The sequence below is a fragment of the Dasypus novemcinctus genome, chromosome 16 (assembly GCF_030445035.2).
Source record: "Dasypus novemcinctus isolate mDasNov1 chromosome 16, mDasNov1.1.hap2, whole genome shotgun sequence".
Lineage (NCBI taxonomy): Eukaryota > Metazoa > Chordata > Mammalia > Cingulata > Dasypodidae > Dasypus > Dasypus novemcinctus.
Genome location: NC_080688.1, coordinates 74264271 through 74281928, shown reverse-complemented (window position 1 = coordinate 74281928; position 17658 = coordinate 74264271). Strand labels below are relative to the sequence as shown.

The following is a 17658-nucleotide window of genomic DNA, read 5'->3' as shown; positions in this document are numbered from 1 at the left end:
CATAGGACTATTCAAAACAAACAGCGGGGCCTAATGTAAAACATGGACGATAGTTAATAGTAAAATTTACAGACTGTTCTTTGATCACTTGTAACAAATGTACCACCCTAATGCAAGGTGTTAATAACAGGGTGATACATGGGAATTCTGTATTTTATGCACGTTTTTCTGTAAGTCTACAACTTCGCTAAGAAAAAACAAAAAAGCAAATGATTATTTTTTTAATACTTAGGTTCAAAGTTGCCAAGTGGAAAGAGGTTCAAGTTGGCGATGTCATTCGTCTGAAAAAAAATGATTTTATTCCAGTAAGTGGACACTCTCCTCTCATCCCTTCCTCTCCCGCCTGGCCTGGGACTTGGTTTTGCCTCGGGGGGTCTGTGATATTGGTGTGTTTTGTTTTGAACAGGCTGACGTTCTGCTCCTGTCCAGCTCTGAACCCAACAGCCTGTGCTATGTTGAAACGGCTGAGCTAGATGGGTAAGCATGTCTTGGAGGGGCCTCTTTTAAAGCTGAGCCTTTTAAAGGCATGTTCCTTGTTGCCCTGAGTTCTAGCTTCGCTTCTGCCACTTGCTAGCCATCTGACAGTGTTTCTTGTAAATGGATCTCTTTTGTTTCCATCTGTAAAGTGGCACTTTCAATACCTGCTTTTCTCCACCTCTCAGGGAAGGTAAAAGAGTCCAATGGGAGAACCTATGCCTAAGCCCTCTACAAACTGCTGCGCAGTGTCCTGACAAATATGTGACTGTTAATATTATCACCTGATTCAGAAAAAGAACAGATTTTTAAAATCTTTGTCAATAGGCAATTTAGAATTCCCTTTTATGGGTTTTGGTTATTGCACCACCACTTAGAGAATAGAGTTCTGGGTTTGACCAGTTTTCAAGCATTTTCCTGAGTGCTTATGAGTTCACAGGCACTTCCTGCCTATTAACTTGTTTAATCATCTCAACAGTGCTCTGAGACGAGCATTACTTTTACCTCCATTTTACAGATGAAGAAACTGAGGCACAGGCCGGTGGCAGAGCAGGAAACTGCTTCCCTGGCTATCTCCCAAGGCAGTGACTGTATTTACTGCTCTGACATTGAGCCCCTTCCCTCCTCTTAACTGTGAGAGCTAACATCATCTCAGTAAAAGTTGGGTCTGCCTTTGCTCTCTAAATCAGTCAGGGGATTGTTCAGGCTTCAAGGTAAAATGGCTCCTATTCCCACGAGAGAGATTCTAAAGCTCTACAAAGATACAAAATCCTAACATGCCCTGTCAGAACAGAATGGGGAAGTTCAAAACCACTGTTCAGCTTGATGTATGTGAATTCAGGGGTTGGTATCTGTGAAGCCTTTAAAATCTCCTCCATCAGGGGCAGGCGGCACTGACCTGCAGAGCAGACGTCCTCAGGCGGACCCTGCCTGGTGGGCACATGCACCCCATCTCGCACCGCAGGGATTACATGCAAAGCGTGGGGTGTGAAGGCCACCGCCTCCCTTCCCAAACAAAATTATGTTTCAAAAACTGGTGATCTGGGAAACAGACTTCCCCAGTGGTTAGGGCGTCCGTCTACCACATGCGAGGTCCACGGTTCAAGCCCCGGGCCTCCTTGACCCGTGTGGAGCTGGCCCATGCTCAGTGCTGATGCGCGCAAGGAGTGCCCTGCCACGCAGGGGTGTCCCCCGCGTAGGGGAGCCCCACGCACAAGGAGTGCACCCATAAGGAGAGCCGCCCAGCGCGAAAGAAAGTACAGCCTGCCCAGGAATGGAGCCGCACACACGGAGAGCTGACACAACAAGATGACGCAACAAAAAGAAACACAGATTCCCGTGCCGCTGACAACAACAGAAGCAGACAAAGAAGAAGACACAGCAAATAGACACAGAGAACAGACAACCGGGGTGGGGGGTGAAGTGGAGAGAAATAAATAAGATAAATAAATCTTTAAAACAAAAACAGGTGATCTAGTTATTCACTCTGGAAAATAAAGTTATTCACTTCAGAAAATAATAAGTTGGCATAGTCTAAACAGAAATTCTTAAATATGTTTTTATAAAAACTTCTTAGTTTGAGTAACTATTAAAAGTGACATTTTTAAGTGGTGGTTTGGTAGTCCAGGCTGGTAGTGAGGAGTTAAGTTACTGAGAAGGAGGTGGGGAAGCCCGCGGGTGCCTGTGTCTCAACTGTTTTGGCAAACGATAACAAACAGCAAAAGGACCAACTTTTCCCAGTTCTGGAATTCTTCTCCAGTTCAGGGATCACCTCATCCAAACCGAAAGCGCCAAGATAAACAGAGAGCTTGGAAATAGAAAAGGCAACGATTATTTAGCTTTCCCTTCCAGATACACCTAATGTTCCTTTGTGCAATTTTCTTCATGTTTCCTTTCCAACTCCAAAGTGTTCTCATTTAATTTTTTTGTTTTTCCCCTCCCTTTAGAGAAACCAATTTAAAGTTCAAAATGGCACTTGAAATAACAGACCGATATCTCCAAAGAGAGAGTGCATTGGCAACGTTTGATGGTTTGTACTAAACATGTTTTATTTTGTTTTAAATTTTCGTTGCTTAATTCAGTTCTTATTGATCACACCCAGAAAATCAAAGGTAATTAATTATGTGAATCATATCTTTTTTTTAAAGGTTTTGTTGAATGTGAAGAACCCAATAACCGACTAGATAAGTTTACAGGAACACTATTTTGGAGAAACACAAGTTTTCCACTGGATGCTGATAAAATTTTGTTACGCGGCTGTGTAATTAGGAACACTGATAGTTGCCATGGATTGGTCATTTTTGCAGGTACTTCAAGGTTTCTTGGGGAATTGGTCTGAAATGAGCTTTAAAGCTATAAAGGAGGTGATTGCTTTTCTGTCCTCTCTCCACTGAAACCAAAGGAAAAGTAATTTTATTGATCTGCTCATGAATTGATTTTTCCAATTGTCGATGACATTGAACTTTCCATTTTTAGGTGCTGATACTAAAATAATGAAGAATAGTGGGAAAACCAGATTTAAAAGAACTAAAATCGATTACCTGATGAACTACATGGTGTACACGGTATCTATCTTCTGTTCCTGTAGATGAGAGGCTGGACTACAGCTTTTGCTCTCATTTTGTTGTATGATTTTCTAATGCAAAGAAATCTCACCCCTTTAGGCCAAACTGAAAAATGCTCAGGAGCACAAAGCTCTGATGGGGGGAGAGGATTCCCTCAATTTTTTTCAGAAATGTCACACCTCCAAGAGGAGCATCCCTTGGAAAGGGATATTGCAGTTGTAGGGTGCTCTGAGTGGTCAGGTGTCTTGGTGACCAGGGTGACCAGTTTGAAAAGAAGGAAACTCTGGAGACGTCCGTGGGCTGGCTCCCTACATGACTGACTGATTTTACTGCTGTTAGTTTCCCACAGGGTATTTTAAAGCAAACTTATAAGTCCGAATATAAGGCAAGCCTAAATATTAGATGTATCACAGGTCCCTAAGACCACTCCCAGGTTTGATGATTCACCAGGAGTACTCACAGGTCAGAGCATATAGTCGTGCTCATAGCTGTGACTTATTACAGCAAAAAGATACAAAGCAAAATCAACAAAGGCGCACTGGGGCAAAGTCCAGAGGAAACCAGACACAAGCTTCCAAGAGTTCTCTACCAGTGGAGTCGCACGAGATATGCTTCAGGCCTCCAGCAGAGTTGGGATTGCACATGTGAAATGTCTGCCAGGGAAGCTCCTTAGAAACTCAGTGCCCAGAGTTTTTACTGGGGGGTAGTCACACAGGCACCCCCTGCCTGACATGCGCCAAAATTCCAGACTCCTAGAAGGAAAGTAGATGGTTGGCATAAACCTATTGTTTGTGCAATTTAGACACAAAGACATTCTTATCACGGCCTGGCAGGAACCCTCCTGAAATTGAAGTCCCCAGATGTTAGTTGGAGGCCTTTTAAGGATAGCATTCTCAGGACTGCCATGCCCACACTTCTCTGCTCGTAGGTGATCCCAAATATTAAGTAGAATCAAGAATTCTGTGGGGTTTTTTTAAAGTGTTTATTTCAACATATATATAATTTCTTAGGGACATGAAGAAAAATTCAAATGTCTACTTATACTTCCTATGTATATATAAAATCTAGAAAAGTAATATATTAAGAAACAATTATTATTCCCCTGCTCTCACATTTCATGAAAATTTTCTTTGAACTTTCCATGTGCATCTTTGGTGTCATTGTCTTCATTATGACTAGGGCACACTTCGAGTCATCACCAACAGCCCATCCTCTCTCCTGTGCCAAGGGGTTTTGAGATATAGAACATTAAGAACCTGTGTCCAGACATTTAAATCTGTTCCTGGAAATTTTTTTTTCACCCACAAATATCCAAATACCACTAGGACAATTGACTTTTTTATTCATCCCATAAATTTGTAGTCTTTTTCCCCCACAATCTAATCATTACTGAATTGCTTCTTAAGAATATTGTTTATAATGATATGCACCAGTTAATGAAATTACACCTTCAGGAATAACTATCCAAATCTGAGGAAAATTTCCTTGCCTTCCTTTTAAAAAAAATCATTTTTATCATGCATTTCCTATAAGCATCCCAAATAAGTATTGTTTAAAGTTTTTTTATGCTAAGGTAAGAGATCTTCCCCAAAGAGTATATTACTGTTCAAAGTAAAAGTAATTGAGAGAATGCCCTGTAATATTAGAGTCTTAATAAATAAGAAATTTAAATATAAGACACCACCTTCTCTTTTGAACAATAATTTTGGGAATAAATCTTTACCTTATATGTAGTATATAGGATTAATCAATCAATCATAGAAAGCATACAGACTTTAAAGACATTCCTGTGGTGCTGTTTTTATTTTTAGGTTTTTAGTTTTATAGACTTCTAAATTAATATAAACATATAAAATATTGAGTCAGGCTAATGAGCATCCATGAAATGCATGGAGCTGGAAATCCATCTCTGGGATACATGTAAATGTTTTATGTCTTCTAGATCTTTGTTCTTCTCATCCTGATTTCTTCTGGCCTTGCCATTGGCCACGCGTATTGGGAAGCACAAGTTGGCAATTATTCTTGGTACCTCTATGATGGAGAAGATGCCACACCCTCCTACCGTGGATTCCTAAATTTCTGGGGCTACATCATTGTTCTTAACACCATGGTGCCCATCTCCCTCTATGTCAGGTAGAGATGTCCCTTCTTTGGCTCTTTGCTTTAAGGAAAAAAGGTAGTGCATTTTCCCAGGTTAGTATCTTTGCTTCTAGTGATAATTGTCTCAAAGGTCATAAGGAACAAGGAAGAAAATAACTTTCATTTCCGAAGGAGAGTACTATAAGGAAATTAACATTTAAGTGCCTCCTCCGTACCAGGCACAGCACCTGTATCTCGTTCCCTTTACTGATAAGGTTATTGAAGGTCAGAAATCCAGACAGCTCCTATAGACACTGGGTTGGTAAGATTTTTTTCTCGGGTGAGCTTCAAAGGTCATACTTCCCAAAGAGCCTGGGAGGTGAAGATGTACGACATCATGGCACCTCCAGGAGACATCCACCCTTCCTTATTACCACGTGCCACACCCTTAGCTTGTAAAACCTGCTCACTGGGCTTCCTGGCCAGGACCTCATGGTGGGGAGGATTCCCTCCCTGTCTGCCTTCAACCTCTCAGCCAAAGCAGTGCAGTCAGGGTCAAATCTATGACAAACACTAACTGCCTTGTTTGGTGATCTTTCTTTTCTTTTTTTCCTTTTTCCTTTATTTTACATCAAAGTGCCCCATCACTGGTCAGCTGGATTTTAAACCTTTGGGAAGGAACTGGGCCTTAGGATTATACTCAGCAGCTGGAGTCTGTTCTTAGTTACAATAAATAATAGTCTCGAGGCTGAGGGGACCACATGCATACCTTTAATTGGAAGCATTTATTTAATTTTAATTTTATTACATGTGCTTTGTGTTTTTTTTCATTTTATTACATGTAATTATTGTTATTCTTTTAACATAAAATAAAGCTTTGGAGCAGCTGCAGCAACTTTCAGAATAACTGAGACAAGCATTACCTTTGTTAAGGGAACTATTACTACAGATTACTTTGTCTAAAGCTCTAAATATATATTATGAAACAAAGTATATATAGGTTTTGGTTTTAAAAAATTATGTCACATGACTAACATAGGTCCTTGAAAAGCATAAGTCAGATCAGGTCATTCCAGATAGTGTCACTGCTTTGTTCTCTACACATAATAGCTTTTCATCTCATTCAGAATAAACTCATTCAGGCCACACTGTAACCTCCCAGACCCAATGTGATCTGGTGCTCCTTCCCTCCCCTGTCCCCTCTGACCTGACCTCTAACAGTTCTGCCCACCTTCTGAGCTCTGGCCATTCTGGTTTCCTTGATATGCCTCACTTGGTGCAGGTGGCTGCCCCAGGGCCTTGGCGCCTGCTTCTATCACTGCTGGGAACATTCTTCCCAAGATATCTGCAGGGTTGCTCTTTCTTTTCCTTCTGGCTCTGCTCAGATATCATTCTATGGGATGGTCTTTTCTGGTCCACCCTATGTTAGATATCACCTCCCTTCTTTATAGGCTGCTACCCTTCCCCCAGCCCCTCTTACCCTGCTTTGCGTTTCTTCTGAGATCATTCACCACCTGCTCTAGATATCTTGAGTGCTTTATTTGTCTGTCTCCTCCCTAACAGAAAGTCACCTCCTCACGAGCAGGGGCTTTGTCTGTTTTGTTTACACCCGAAGCAGTGTGGTAAACGTTAGGCCATCAGGAACTATTAAGGGGAGAGGGGGTGGGAGGGCAGGCTTTTCCATCTGCTTAGCTTGTTATAAAGACATCTTTGCCCGCTCAACAGGTGCTGGAAATGTAAATGGCTTCCTTGTAACTGAGACATTTAATCCCTTTTAGTTTTAAAATTGAGATTTCTTTTTAGAATATCTTATTTTGAACATTCTATAACCTAATGAGAATTTAGAAAACAAAGTATCCTATTTCACAGTGTGGAATCATGATTTAGATGTTATTTGCCCCGAGCCCTTAGCCCTACTTGAGGGCCTACGAGGGTCTTGACATAGTGGATCCTCATCTCCTTTGCCCTCCATTTGGGGTCGGGGGTGCACTTGGCCATCCCGCTTGCCCCCGGGGCGATGGCAATGACCAGTCAGCAAGGCCACCTTCTGCAGCTCTGGGCTGCAGAGCTCGCTTGTCCTCGTTCCCCTGGGCTGCCCGAACTTGAAATGGGGTGCCACGACGGGCACCCGCAGTGCTCAGGGCAGAGGGGTATCCCATCAGAAAAGGCACTGAGGAAAAACTAGTGTAGAAGCAGCTTGACCCCGAAGCCAGAGAAAAACGCTTTTGGTCTTGGGCACCCCAGCAGGGCTTGTCTCTGTAGAGAAGCAGCTTATTCCTGGAAAGCACAAGTGAGAATAAAATGCACTCCCTGCTCCTGGTATCTGTGAACTCTATCGGAAGCAACCTTTTGTCTTTCCAGCGTGGAGGTGATTCGTCTCGGGCAGAGTTACTTCATCAACTGGGACCTGCAGATGTACTATCCTGAGAAGGACACTCCCGCCAAGGCGAGAACCACCACGCTGAACGAGCAGCTGGGCCAGATTCACTACATTTTCTCGGATAAGACGGGAACACTGACGCAGAATATCATGACCTTCAAAAAGTGCTGCATCAGCGGGCAAATATACGGTGAGCGCCCGCCGTCGCTCCCCACCCGCGAGCCGCCGCCTCAGGGCGCGCAGGCCGGCCCGCGGGCACCGCCCTGCCCTGGTGGGCCTTCTCGGGCCGGGCACCGAAGCAGCGTCACCCGCCCGGGAGAGGGCAGCCGTCGGAAGGAGGCACGCATGTGTGTCCTCCACTTGTAGAGGCCTTCATTGTTTCATCACCTGCAGGAACTATGGGGTGGGGGGAGGGGGGGTCGCTCTGGTTTAAGGCGGGGGAGGTGAGACGCCGAGACGGCGAGGACGAGGTTTGCGCATGCGCGGTGTGGGTCCCGGCCGCGCGGGAGCAGCTCAGGCCTTTCCCAGCGCGGGGTTCGGGCGCCGAGGAGATGGCAGGGTGGAGGGACGCGGGCACCAGTGTTGGCATCCAGGCGGCGGCAGGCTTTTTCTGTAAAAAGCCAGTTAGTAAATATTTTATCTCTGCAGGCTATAGATGATCTCCGTCAAATAGTCTTCTCAATCTTGTTTTGTCCTCATCTCTTGAAAAATATAAAAACCATTTTTAGCTCGAGGGCTGGACAGTCTGTGAGACTGACGCCACCAGCGGCAACGCAGAACCGAGGAAGGTGAGGCGGGGCTCTGGAAACACTGGTGAAGGCTCACTTTGTTTTGTCCTCTTTGCTTCTCAGGAGACCCCCGGGATGCTTCTCAACACAACCATAGGAAAATAGAGGTGAGCGCTCCACCTTGACGAATTGGGTTCCTCTGGACTCTTCAGCCAAGAATGTGCTAAAATCCTAAAGCGATTTTTACATAATTAAAAACTTGGCTTCAAAGAATAGTTTATGTATCATATAAAAAAAACCTCGAAGTAAATTCAAGCCAAGCCAAAATTGTTTCTGATCACGTTGTCTTCTTCTTTTCTTTCAGCAAGTTGATTTTAGTTGGAATACCTTTGCTGATGAGAAGTTTGTATTTTATGACCATTATCTTATTGAGCAAATCCAGTCAGGGAAAGAGTCTGAAGTCCGAGAGTTCTTCTTCTTGCTTGCAGTTTGTCATACAGTCATGGTGGAAAGAACTGATGGTGAGTGTTTCTCTGCCACCTCAGACACTGGAGACCAGTTTTTTAGTTTATAGGTAACTCATAATTAGGGCTCTAATGTATACGAAATGGTTCACATGACAGGTCTGTCTCACATTCTCTCAAGCAGTGAATATTTTTGAGCATCTGCCACTAGCTGGTGTATGAGATGATAAAGTGGGAACAAGCTCCTTGTCCCTTAAAATGTACATTTTATTCATGGTTACCTCTCTCCAATGTGTTTATCACTTTGCACATGAAATCTTAGCATTAGAAGAAATGATTGACTCTTGAATTATAACAGAAGAATCAAAATCTTCCCATCATGTTTTCATTTGAAAGTCAAACCTGGGAAGCAGATGTGGCTAGAGTGATTGGGTTTCCATCTACCATATAAGAGGACCCAGGTTTGATCCCTGGGACTTCCTAGTAAAGGTGTGCCTGCGTGGTGAGTGGAGTGCCCGTGCGGTGATACAGGCAGCGAGATGATGACGCAACAAAAAGAGAGACAAAGGAGAGAATCAAGGCGAGACGCAACCGAAATCAGGAACTGAGTTGGCGCAAGTGACAGGGAACCTCTCTCCACCTTGGAGGTCCCTAAGATCAAATCCTGCCGCAACCGATATCAGGAACTGAGTTGGCGCAAGTGACAGGGAACCTCTTTCGATCTTGGAGGTCCCTAAGATTGAATCCTGGGGAATCCTAGAGGAGAAAACAAAAAAGAGAGAGAAATAGACACAGAAGATCACATAGCGAATGGACACAGCAAAAAAAGGCAGGGTTGGGGACAGGAGAAGAAAAAGTCAAACCTTATCTAAATCCTAAGTGAATTTTAACTTTAACAATCTTTTCTACAAAATAATCTCAGATATACTTTTGTTTTCTAGATTCTGATATCTTTTGGATTTGAAATTACTATATCAGCCAAAACCTTGGCCTCCTCAAGGTTCCAATTTCATTTGTAGGAACAGAATTAATGTGCATTTGCCAGGAACAAGCCAAGCTATCTTTGTAGAATTCTTAAGTAATTGTGTTGCTTTGTTAAAGCACGTTTGTCCAGGATCAGTGAAAGCTAGTCATTTTTATCAGTTAGGGAAATCATGCTAATTATATAGATGTACATGTACATCATGTAAAAAGCAAAAGGAATGACCTGGGCTTGTCTGTTGGCGCGCAATCTTGTCATTCTCTGCTTTTTGCTTCAAGTGATGCCACATACAAAGATCCTTCTGTTTTCCTATCCCACTGATTCATATTTAGCAGGTATGAAATCCCCAGAGAAGAAATACGCAGAAAAACTCAATGTGTAGCAGCTGCATGTGATAGTTTTAAAGAAACCCACCCTCCAGGGATGAATCTAATAGTACAGTAAAGCAAGTTAATAGCAGAGTTCAAATGGGGTGAATAAAATGGGATGCACTATTAGCAGGCAAAGTGGGGAAGGATAGAAAGGAATGATACCAGATCATGAATCACTGAAGCAGCAGTCAAAGTCTGTTTGACTAGCCAAACAAAGTCTATTCGACTTGGGCAATAAGGTTAAAGGATGGTATATTTAAGCGACTAGGCTCACTTAGATTTTGACTTAGTGAAACTATTGTACTTTTTTTTTGGTGCATTGTTTTGTTATTTTGAGAGCTAACTGGCCAATTTAGGCAAATGTACATTAATCTACGAGCTCTATTTTATTTTTTCCCAGTGTAATATTATGGGAAGAGCTCTGGACTGTGAGCTAGAAGTGGGCTTTCCCAGTTTTGATTCTTGCCATACCTCATGATATGGGCAAGCACCTTCCCTTCTCTGAGCACCAGCTTTCTCAGTGTTGCAGGATGTCCAGAGTACCTTGCAGCCTAGCCTTCTCTATGTGACTGTCAGCTGAACAAACGTGTTACCAGATTTTTTTTAGGTTCTTGACTTATGCTGCAGAAATGAATTTCAAGAGCACGTCAGGTGAGTTAGGCCAGTAATTTATTCAGGTAGGGAGGGAAGAGAAATGGGAGAAAAAAACAGATCAGGGGTCCTAGGTAGAGAGGAATGGGGTTGAAAAGTGACAAAGTGGACAGAGTTACATGCTACAATTCCCCATTATAGGTTACAAATGCCCAAGTTTAATTGTGTGGCCACGTGGCAGAGGAAAAACAGTGAGAGTGGTGCGCAGAGGGCAGGAACAGGTCTTCAGGTGAGAGAGAGAGAGAAAGAGTCATCTTGGGGTTATTGGTGTCCATGTGGACTTCTTGCCAGGTTCCAGATCCATCTACTGATTCCCTATCTTACTAGCCTGCTTCAAAATGTTCCTGGGGAACCTGTTTTCATACAGTATATGATGGGCAATTGCTCTAGCCACTTAGGATGGTGACAAGTTGGATGTCTGGGTACAGAAGTTAAAAGAGAATCTGGTTTTTGCTTTGACGCATACAGTTCTTTGAAGAGGTTCTTTGGAGAGAACCTTGGAGACCACACCTCCAAATTTTATAGATGAGGAAATTGAGTCCCAAGAGGGATAAATGACCAGTCTGAGATCACACAGCAAGTAAATCTTGGGTCAAGTTCAGTCCTTCCAGTCCATCATGTCCCTTTGATTTTTTGCTCCCATTTTCTCTCTTTTTTAAGAAGAGGAGATTAGTGAGTATCATATTATAACATCAACAAGGAGAGGAGAAGGACCTTTTATATATGTTGCCATGAACATTTGACTAGTTCAGCAGTTTGGGAGGTCTGAGTGTTGAGTGCTTGTGGGGCACAATGAGGGCCAGGTCAGAGAAGCTGCATTTGTTTTCTCTTGCCCTGTAATGAATTATCACAATTCAGTGGCTTAAAACAACCACCATTTATTAGCTCATAAATGGTAGGTTAGAAGCCTGGCCATGGCATGTCTGGGTTCTCTGCTATGGATCTCACTAAAATTAACGTCAGGTTGTGTTCTCATGTAGAGCTCAGTGTCCTCTTCCAAGTTCCTGTGGTTTTGGCAGCTTCGGTTCCCTGTGGTTGTAGGGCTGAGGTCCCCGTTTCCTTGGTGGCTGTAAGTTGAAGGCTGCTCTTACGTCCTAGAGGCCATTTGCTTTCTTTGTCAAGTGCTCCCTCTGTCCTCAAAGCCTGCAAAGGAGCCTCTCCCTGCCTCATACCCTGTAGTGGTTTGGAGCTGCATGTACCCCCTAAAAAAACATGTTCTGAAACTTAATCCATTCCTGTGGGCATGAACCCACTGTAAATAGGACCTTTTGATGAGGTTGAGGTTGCTTCAGTTAAGGGGTGACCCATTTCAATCACGACGTCTTGATTCTATTACTGGAGCCCTTTATAAGCAGATTGGAATTCATATATAGAGAGAAAGCCACAGAGGGGGCAGCCAGAAGCTGAAATCAGCAGAATCCGAAAGAGAAGGGAAGATCCAGAAGAGGCCACTGTGTGGACCAAGGATTGCTAGCAACAAGTCCCAAAACACCACAGTGTTCAGGGAGAAAGCATTGCCTTGATGACACCTTGATTTGGACTTTCTCTTAGTCTCAAAACTGTAAGCTAATAGAGCCCCATTGTTTAAGCTGGCCCCCTGCATGGTATTTGCTTAAGCATTTAAACACAGCCCTCTCATACTTCAAATCACTCTCACTAGGAAGTGTGCCATTCTTTTTAAGGACTCACCTAATAGGTCAGGCACACCTGGATCATCTCTCCATCTTAAGGTCAACTGATTTGGGATCCTAATTTTATCTGCCAAGTCTCTTTCACATCCATACTTAGATATATATCTGGCTGAATTGTCCACCAGGGGGCAGGAATCCTGGGAGCTGCCTCAGACGGACACCTGCTCCCATAGAGATGTGACATGACCACAGTGCAGCAGTGTTGTATGTGACAGCCTGGAGCAGGGAGACACTGGTGGTCATTGCAGAAGTGTAGGCCCTGAACTAGGAGGGGCTCTTTGGGAAGGGTAAGAAAGCCATGGATGTGGGAAACATCTGGCCAAAGGTTTGAAGAGGGTGAGTGAGGTCTTTGAAGGAAAAGAGAGTTGTGAAAGGTAACGAGCTGATTTGTGGCTGGGGCCTGGAAGGTTTGTGGTGCTGTTGTCAGATGAAGGAAACTAGGAGATGGGAATAGTGAGAGAAGAGGGATGGGGATTGTGGTGGGAGCACGCTGCCTTTGAGGCGACAGCAGAATGTCCAGTAGAGGTTGGGAGCGTGAGTCTAAAGCCTTTGAGAAATGTCAGGGTACAAAATACAGATTTATAGTTCTCTTCATTCTCTTCGGAGTGAGTGTGATCACAGAGAGAATAGAGGTTCTTGGTATTTATTCCAGTTCCATATTGTTCACACTTACCTCTCTCCCATCAGCATGCTGGAGCCAGGCATCCTGTGTTCGAATCCCAGCTCAGCTGTTGTGGTAGTAACTAGCTTTGTAGCCTTGGACAAGCTCCTTAGCCTCTCTGTGCCTCTTCTGCATGTGTAACCTGGAGATACATAGCTCTTTCCCTATAGGATTTTCATGGGCATTAAAGAAGATGGTATGTGTAAAGTGCATGGAGCAGTGCCTGTGTACATAGTGAGCACTGTATAAGTATTGGCTGTTAGTAATATTTCCTGATATCCTCAAAGAGTCCTGTTCTCAGGGAGGATGTCTGGACATGAAGGCAGGAATGGGGATGTATTATTCTGAAGGAAGCCTCTTTCCATTCCAGGATTCCACTATGTGGGCTGCCTGCCCTTTCTGGTAGAGAGTGGCTAGGATAGAAGGGAGAATGGTCCTCAGGACCCGAAACCTGTGGCCACCCCAGATGTAGACCATGGAATGGAGAAAAGACTGGTGTGTACTGCAGCGTGGAAGCAGTACCACTGAGTCCCCTCAACTGCCTCCCAAAGGTGGACACACATGAGAACTGAGGAAGTAGTGATGAGAAAGTCACAGTGCCCCTGCACAAAGCATTTTCAGTAGAATGGAACCTGCAATAATAATAGCCAGGGCTTTTGTTTCAGTTATTGTACCAGACTTGGTTCTAAGAACTTCATGTAAATGATAGTCTGCATTTTATACTAAGAAAAAAATGAGGTACAGAGAGGCTCTGTGACTTGCCTTAGATAACATAGCTAGTAAATAATCTCTGGCTCCAGAATCTGAATGTTCAACCACTGTCCCATGCTGCTTTAAGGCAAGCTTCAAGATGCAAAATGGAGACAGGGAGTTAAGGAGTATGGAACAAAGAATTAGTGGAGAGAGAGTTCAGCCTTTGCCGGCTGAGTCGTCTGTGAGTGGGGATAACCAAATCGTTTTGAGATCAGAGCAAAGGGAAAGATTTTGTTTGCATTAATTCCATGGTCCACAAAGTAGTCTGCAAAAAAAGAATGTCTCTGGTTGCCTCAAAGTATGAAATTAATGAAGAGCTTTCTTCTGAGATAGTTTCAGAGAATGGTTTTTTAGTCCAAGTTTCTTTCTGCAAACATAAAGTTGGAGTTTGGACCAGGTCCTTGAAGTTCCTCCCATGTCTGTTAGTCTACGTCTTGTAGATTCCATTGCCAGAATGGAACGGATTTTCCTTTTCCTTTCATTGTCTTACTCTTAGGGTCTTTATTACCTTTTGTCATTTTTTGGTCCTTTTTTCTGTTGGAGATAACTGTGCCATTGATATTATTCAATATATCACTGTGCCAACTAAAATTGCTGAAATAAGGGGGTCATATTCTCATTGCTGTTTACTTAAGTCTTGTTAAATATTTTGCCCTCTGATATTTTTATATGTTTGTAGAATTTAGCCATAAATGATTTAGTATAGTCATAGCGTGTGGTATATGACTTTTTTTTTTTTAAGATTTATTTATTTATTTATTTATTTCTCTCCCCTCCCTCCCCCACCCCGGTTGTCTGTTCTCTGTGTCTATTTGCTCCGTCTTCTTTGTCCACTTCTGTTGTTGTCAGCGGCATGGGAATCTGTGTTTCTTTTTGTTGCGTCATCTTGTTGTGTCAGCTCTCCGTGGTTGCGCCACCACTCCTGGGCAGGCTGCACTTTCTTTTGTGCTGGGCGGCTCTCCTTACAGGGCGCACTCCTTGCATGTGGGGCTCCCCTACGTGGGGGACACCCCTGCATGGCAAGGCACTCCTTGCACGCATCAGCACTGCACATGGGCCAGCTCCACACGGGTCAAGGAGGCCTGGGGTTTGAACCATGTACCTCCCATGTGGTAGACGGACGCCCTAACCACTGGGCCAAGTCTGCCGCCTGGTATATGACTTTGTGGGTGAATGAATATATATATATAGAGAGAGAGAGAGGATAGTGTCATCTTTAATTACTAATTGAGAAGTGATTTGTACTGACTTAGAGTAACCATCTGAGCAGGTATGTGAAGGTAGAGAGCAGCTAGAATAGAAGGGAGAATGGTGCTCAGGACCAGAACCTTGTGGCCACCCCAGATGTAGACAGTGGAATGTTTAGCTCTCCCTATAGGTGTTCACCCTGGAGCATCACGTCCGTGTGGTATATCCAGGAAGATGATGGATGAAAAGCTGTCTATGCATCTATGCTCTGCAGCCTGGTCAAACATGGTAGAAAAACTGAATGCTCCTTTCTGTAAGAATTCATCTGACTGTACAAGTAATTTGCTTTCTGTTTTGACGCAGAATAACTAGAATAGAAAAATGGGAAATATTGATTAGGCAAGAAATTTTTTTCTGCTTTTTATTAAAGTAAATATGTATACAGAGACATACATATCACAAGTAAATAGCGCAATGATTTTTTTTAAGATTTATTTTATTTATTTCTCTCCTCTCCCCCCCCCCCATTGTCTGCTCTGTGTCCATTTGCTATGTGTTCTTCTGAATCTGCTTGTATTCTCAGGTGGCATTGGGAATCTGCATCTCTTTTTTGTTGCGTCATCTTGCTGTGTGTGTGTGTGGCACCACTTCTGGGTGGGCTGCACTTTTTTCACGTAGGGTGGCTCTCCTTGTGGGGCTCACACCTTGCGTATGGGGCACCCCTATGTGTGTGTGACACCACTCCTGTGTTTGTGGCACCACTCCTGGGTGGACTGCACTTTTTTCATGCAGAGTGGCTCTCCTTGTGAGGCTCACACCTTGCATATGGGGCACCCCTATTCAGCATGGCACTCCTTGTGCTCAGCAGCACTGCGCATGGGCCAGCTCACCACATGGGTCAGGAGGCCCTGGGGATCGAACCCTGGACCCTCCATATGGTAGACAGATGCTCTGTCAGTTGAGCCACGTCTGCTTCCCGTCAATGAACTTTTGTACCCTTGTAATGAGCCAGCCAGATTTAAAAAATGAATCCCCTAGAAGCCTCTTTAAGCTCCCTTCTGATATTACCCTTCCAAAAGTAACTAACTACTCTTTGGCTTTGAATAGCACAGGTCAGCTTTGTTGGCTTTGTGGTTTTTTTAAACGGAATCATGTATTATGTGCTCTTCTTTCATGTCTGGCTTCTTTGGCTCAACATTGTGAGTTTTATTCCTATCATTGAAATACAAATAAATAAATAAATAAAAATTAAAAAACAAAACAAACAGAAATTCCTATTGTTAAAGTGTGGTTGTGAATAAAAGGCAGTTTTTATTATTTGGCTTTTAAACATCAAGATATTGATCAGATTGATAGATTTCTTTTTTATATGAAAATATACCTATTGTGAAATAAACACTCATGGTCCTCTGGAGAGAAGGTAAACTGGTATTACCCTTTTGGAAGACAAATTAGTAATATATATCAAGAGGCTTAAAAATTACCAATATTGTCTAGCTTAGTATTTTTCCTGCTACGAATATATCCTTAGAAATTAGAGTCAGAAAAAAATCATTATGCACAAAATGTTTATGATATTGTTATTTTTAATAGCAAAACATTTTGGAAATAAACTAAGTGTTCTCTCATAGGAAAATGGTTAAGTAAATTACAGTGTATCCATTCAGTGACGTGTTTACATTCATTCAAATAAAACATGCTAAGTAAAAAATAATCAGGATGTAAATGTATATCCCCATGATAGAAACTTTTTCAGAAATAGGCATTTGAAAAAGGAGTGGAAAGAATTATGACAAAATGTCAGTAGTGGCTTTTTTTGTCCTCTGGATGGTACGCAAATGGGAATTTTTTTCCTTTTCTCAATTTTTTTTTTAGCTTCTGGTTTGTATTACTGTTTATAATTAGAAGTAAAACTGAAAAGTTTTCAAAGCTTTAACTTTAGCATAATCCATAACAACCAGCGACTTGTTTTCTTGCGGATTGTATTAGTTTCCTAGTGCTGCCATAACAAAGTACCACAAATGGAATGAGTTAAAACAACAGGAATTTACTGTCTCACAGGCCAGAACTCTGGAATCAGGTTGTTGTAAGGCCTTGCTCCCTCCTCCAAGGAGGGCATCCTTCCTTGGCTCTTCCCAGCTTGTGGCAGTTGCCAGCAGTCCTCGGCCTCACTCCAGCCCTTGCCTGTCTTCACATGGCATTCTCCCTGCTGTGTCTCTGTCTCTTCTTATAAGGACACCAGTCATCTCAGATTTAGGGCCCACCCTGCTCTAGTGTGACCTCATCTGCAAAAACCCTATTTCCAAATAAGATCACTCTCTGGAGTACTGGAGGTCAGGACTTCCATATCCTTAGGGGGAACACAGTTCAGCCCGTCACACAGATGTCTTGGGCTTCACAGTAGCCTCAGCCCCATGTGCACCTCCGTGCTGAACTCGTTTTACGTTTTGCTGGTTCTCTCTCCTGCCCTCTCCATCAGGTCAGCTCAACTATCAGGCAGCCTCGCCCGATGAAGGTGCTCTGGTCAGCGCCGCCAGGAACTTTGGCTTTGTCTTCCTCGCCAGGACCCAGAATACAATCACCATCAGCGAGCTGGGGACCGAAAGGACCTACGAGGTTCTTGCCCTCTTAGACTTCAACAGCGAACGGAAGCGAATGTCTGTGATTGGTAG

The 17658-nt window shown here is 43.3% G+C and overlaps 1 protein-coding gene across 2 annotated transcripts in view; it reads left to right on the top strand.

Moving 5' to 3' along the window:
* ATP8B1 (ATPase phospholipid transporting 8B1) overlaps positions 1 to 17658 on the top strand; it is a 142390-nt gene that overhangs the window by 100663 nt on the left and 24069 nt on the right. For both annotated transcript variants that reach the window (XM_004447203.5, XM_023587673.3), the window contains 10 exons: positions 233 to 305; positions 407 to 477; positions 2421 to 2503; positions 2622 to 2780; positions 2950 to 3038; positions 4981 to 5171; positions 7479 to 7687; positions 8349 to 8392; positions 8590 to 8746; positions 17466 to 17654. In XM_004447203.5, the coding sequence (XP_004447260.2) occupies positions 233 to 305; positions 407 to 477; positions 2421 to 2503; positions 2622 to 2780; positions 2950 to 3038; positions 4981 to 5171; positions 7479 to 7687; positions 8349 to 8392; positions 8590 to 8746; positions 17466 to 17654 (1265 nt within the window). The remainder of the gene's footprint in view (positions 1 to 232; positions 306 to 406; positions 478 to 2420; positions 2504 to 2621; positions 2781 to 2949; positions 3039 to 4980; positions 5172 to 7478; positions 7688 to 8348; positions 8393 to 8589; positions 8747 to 17465; positions 17655 to 17658) is intronic.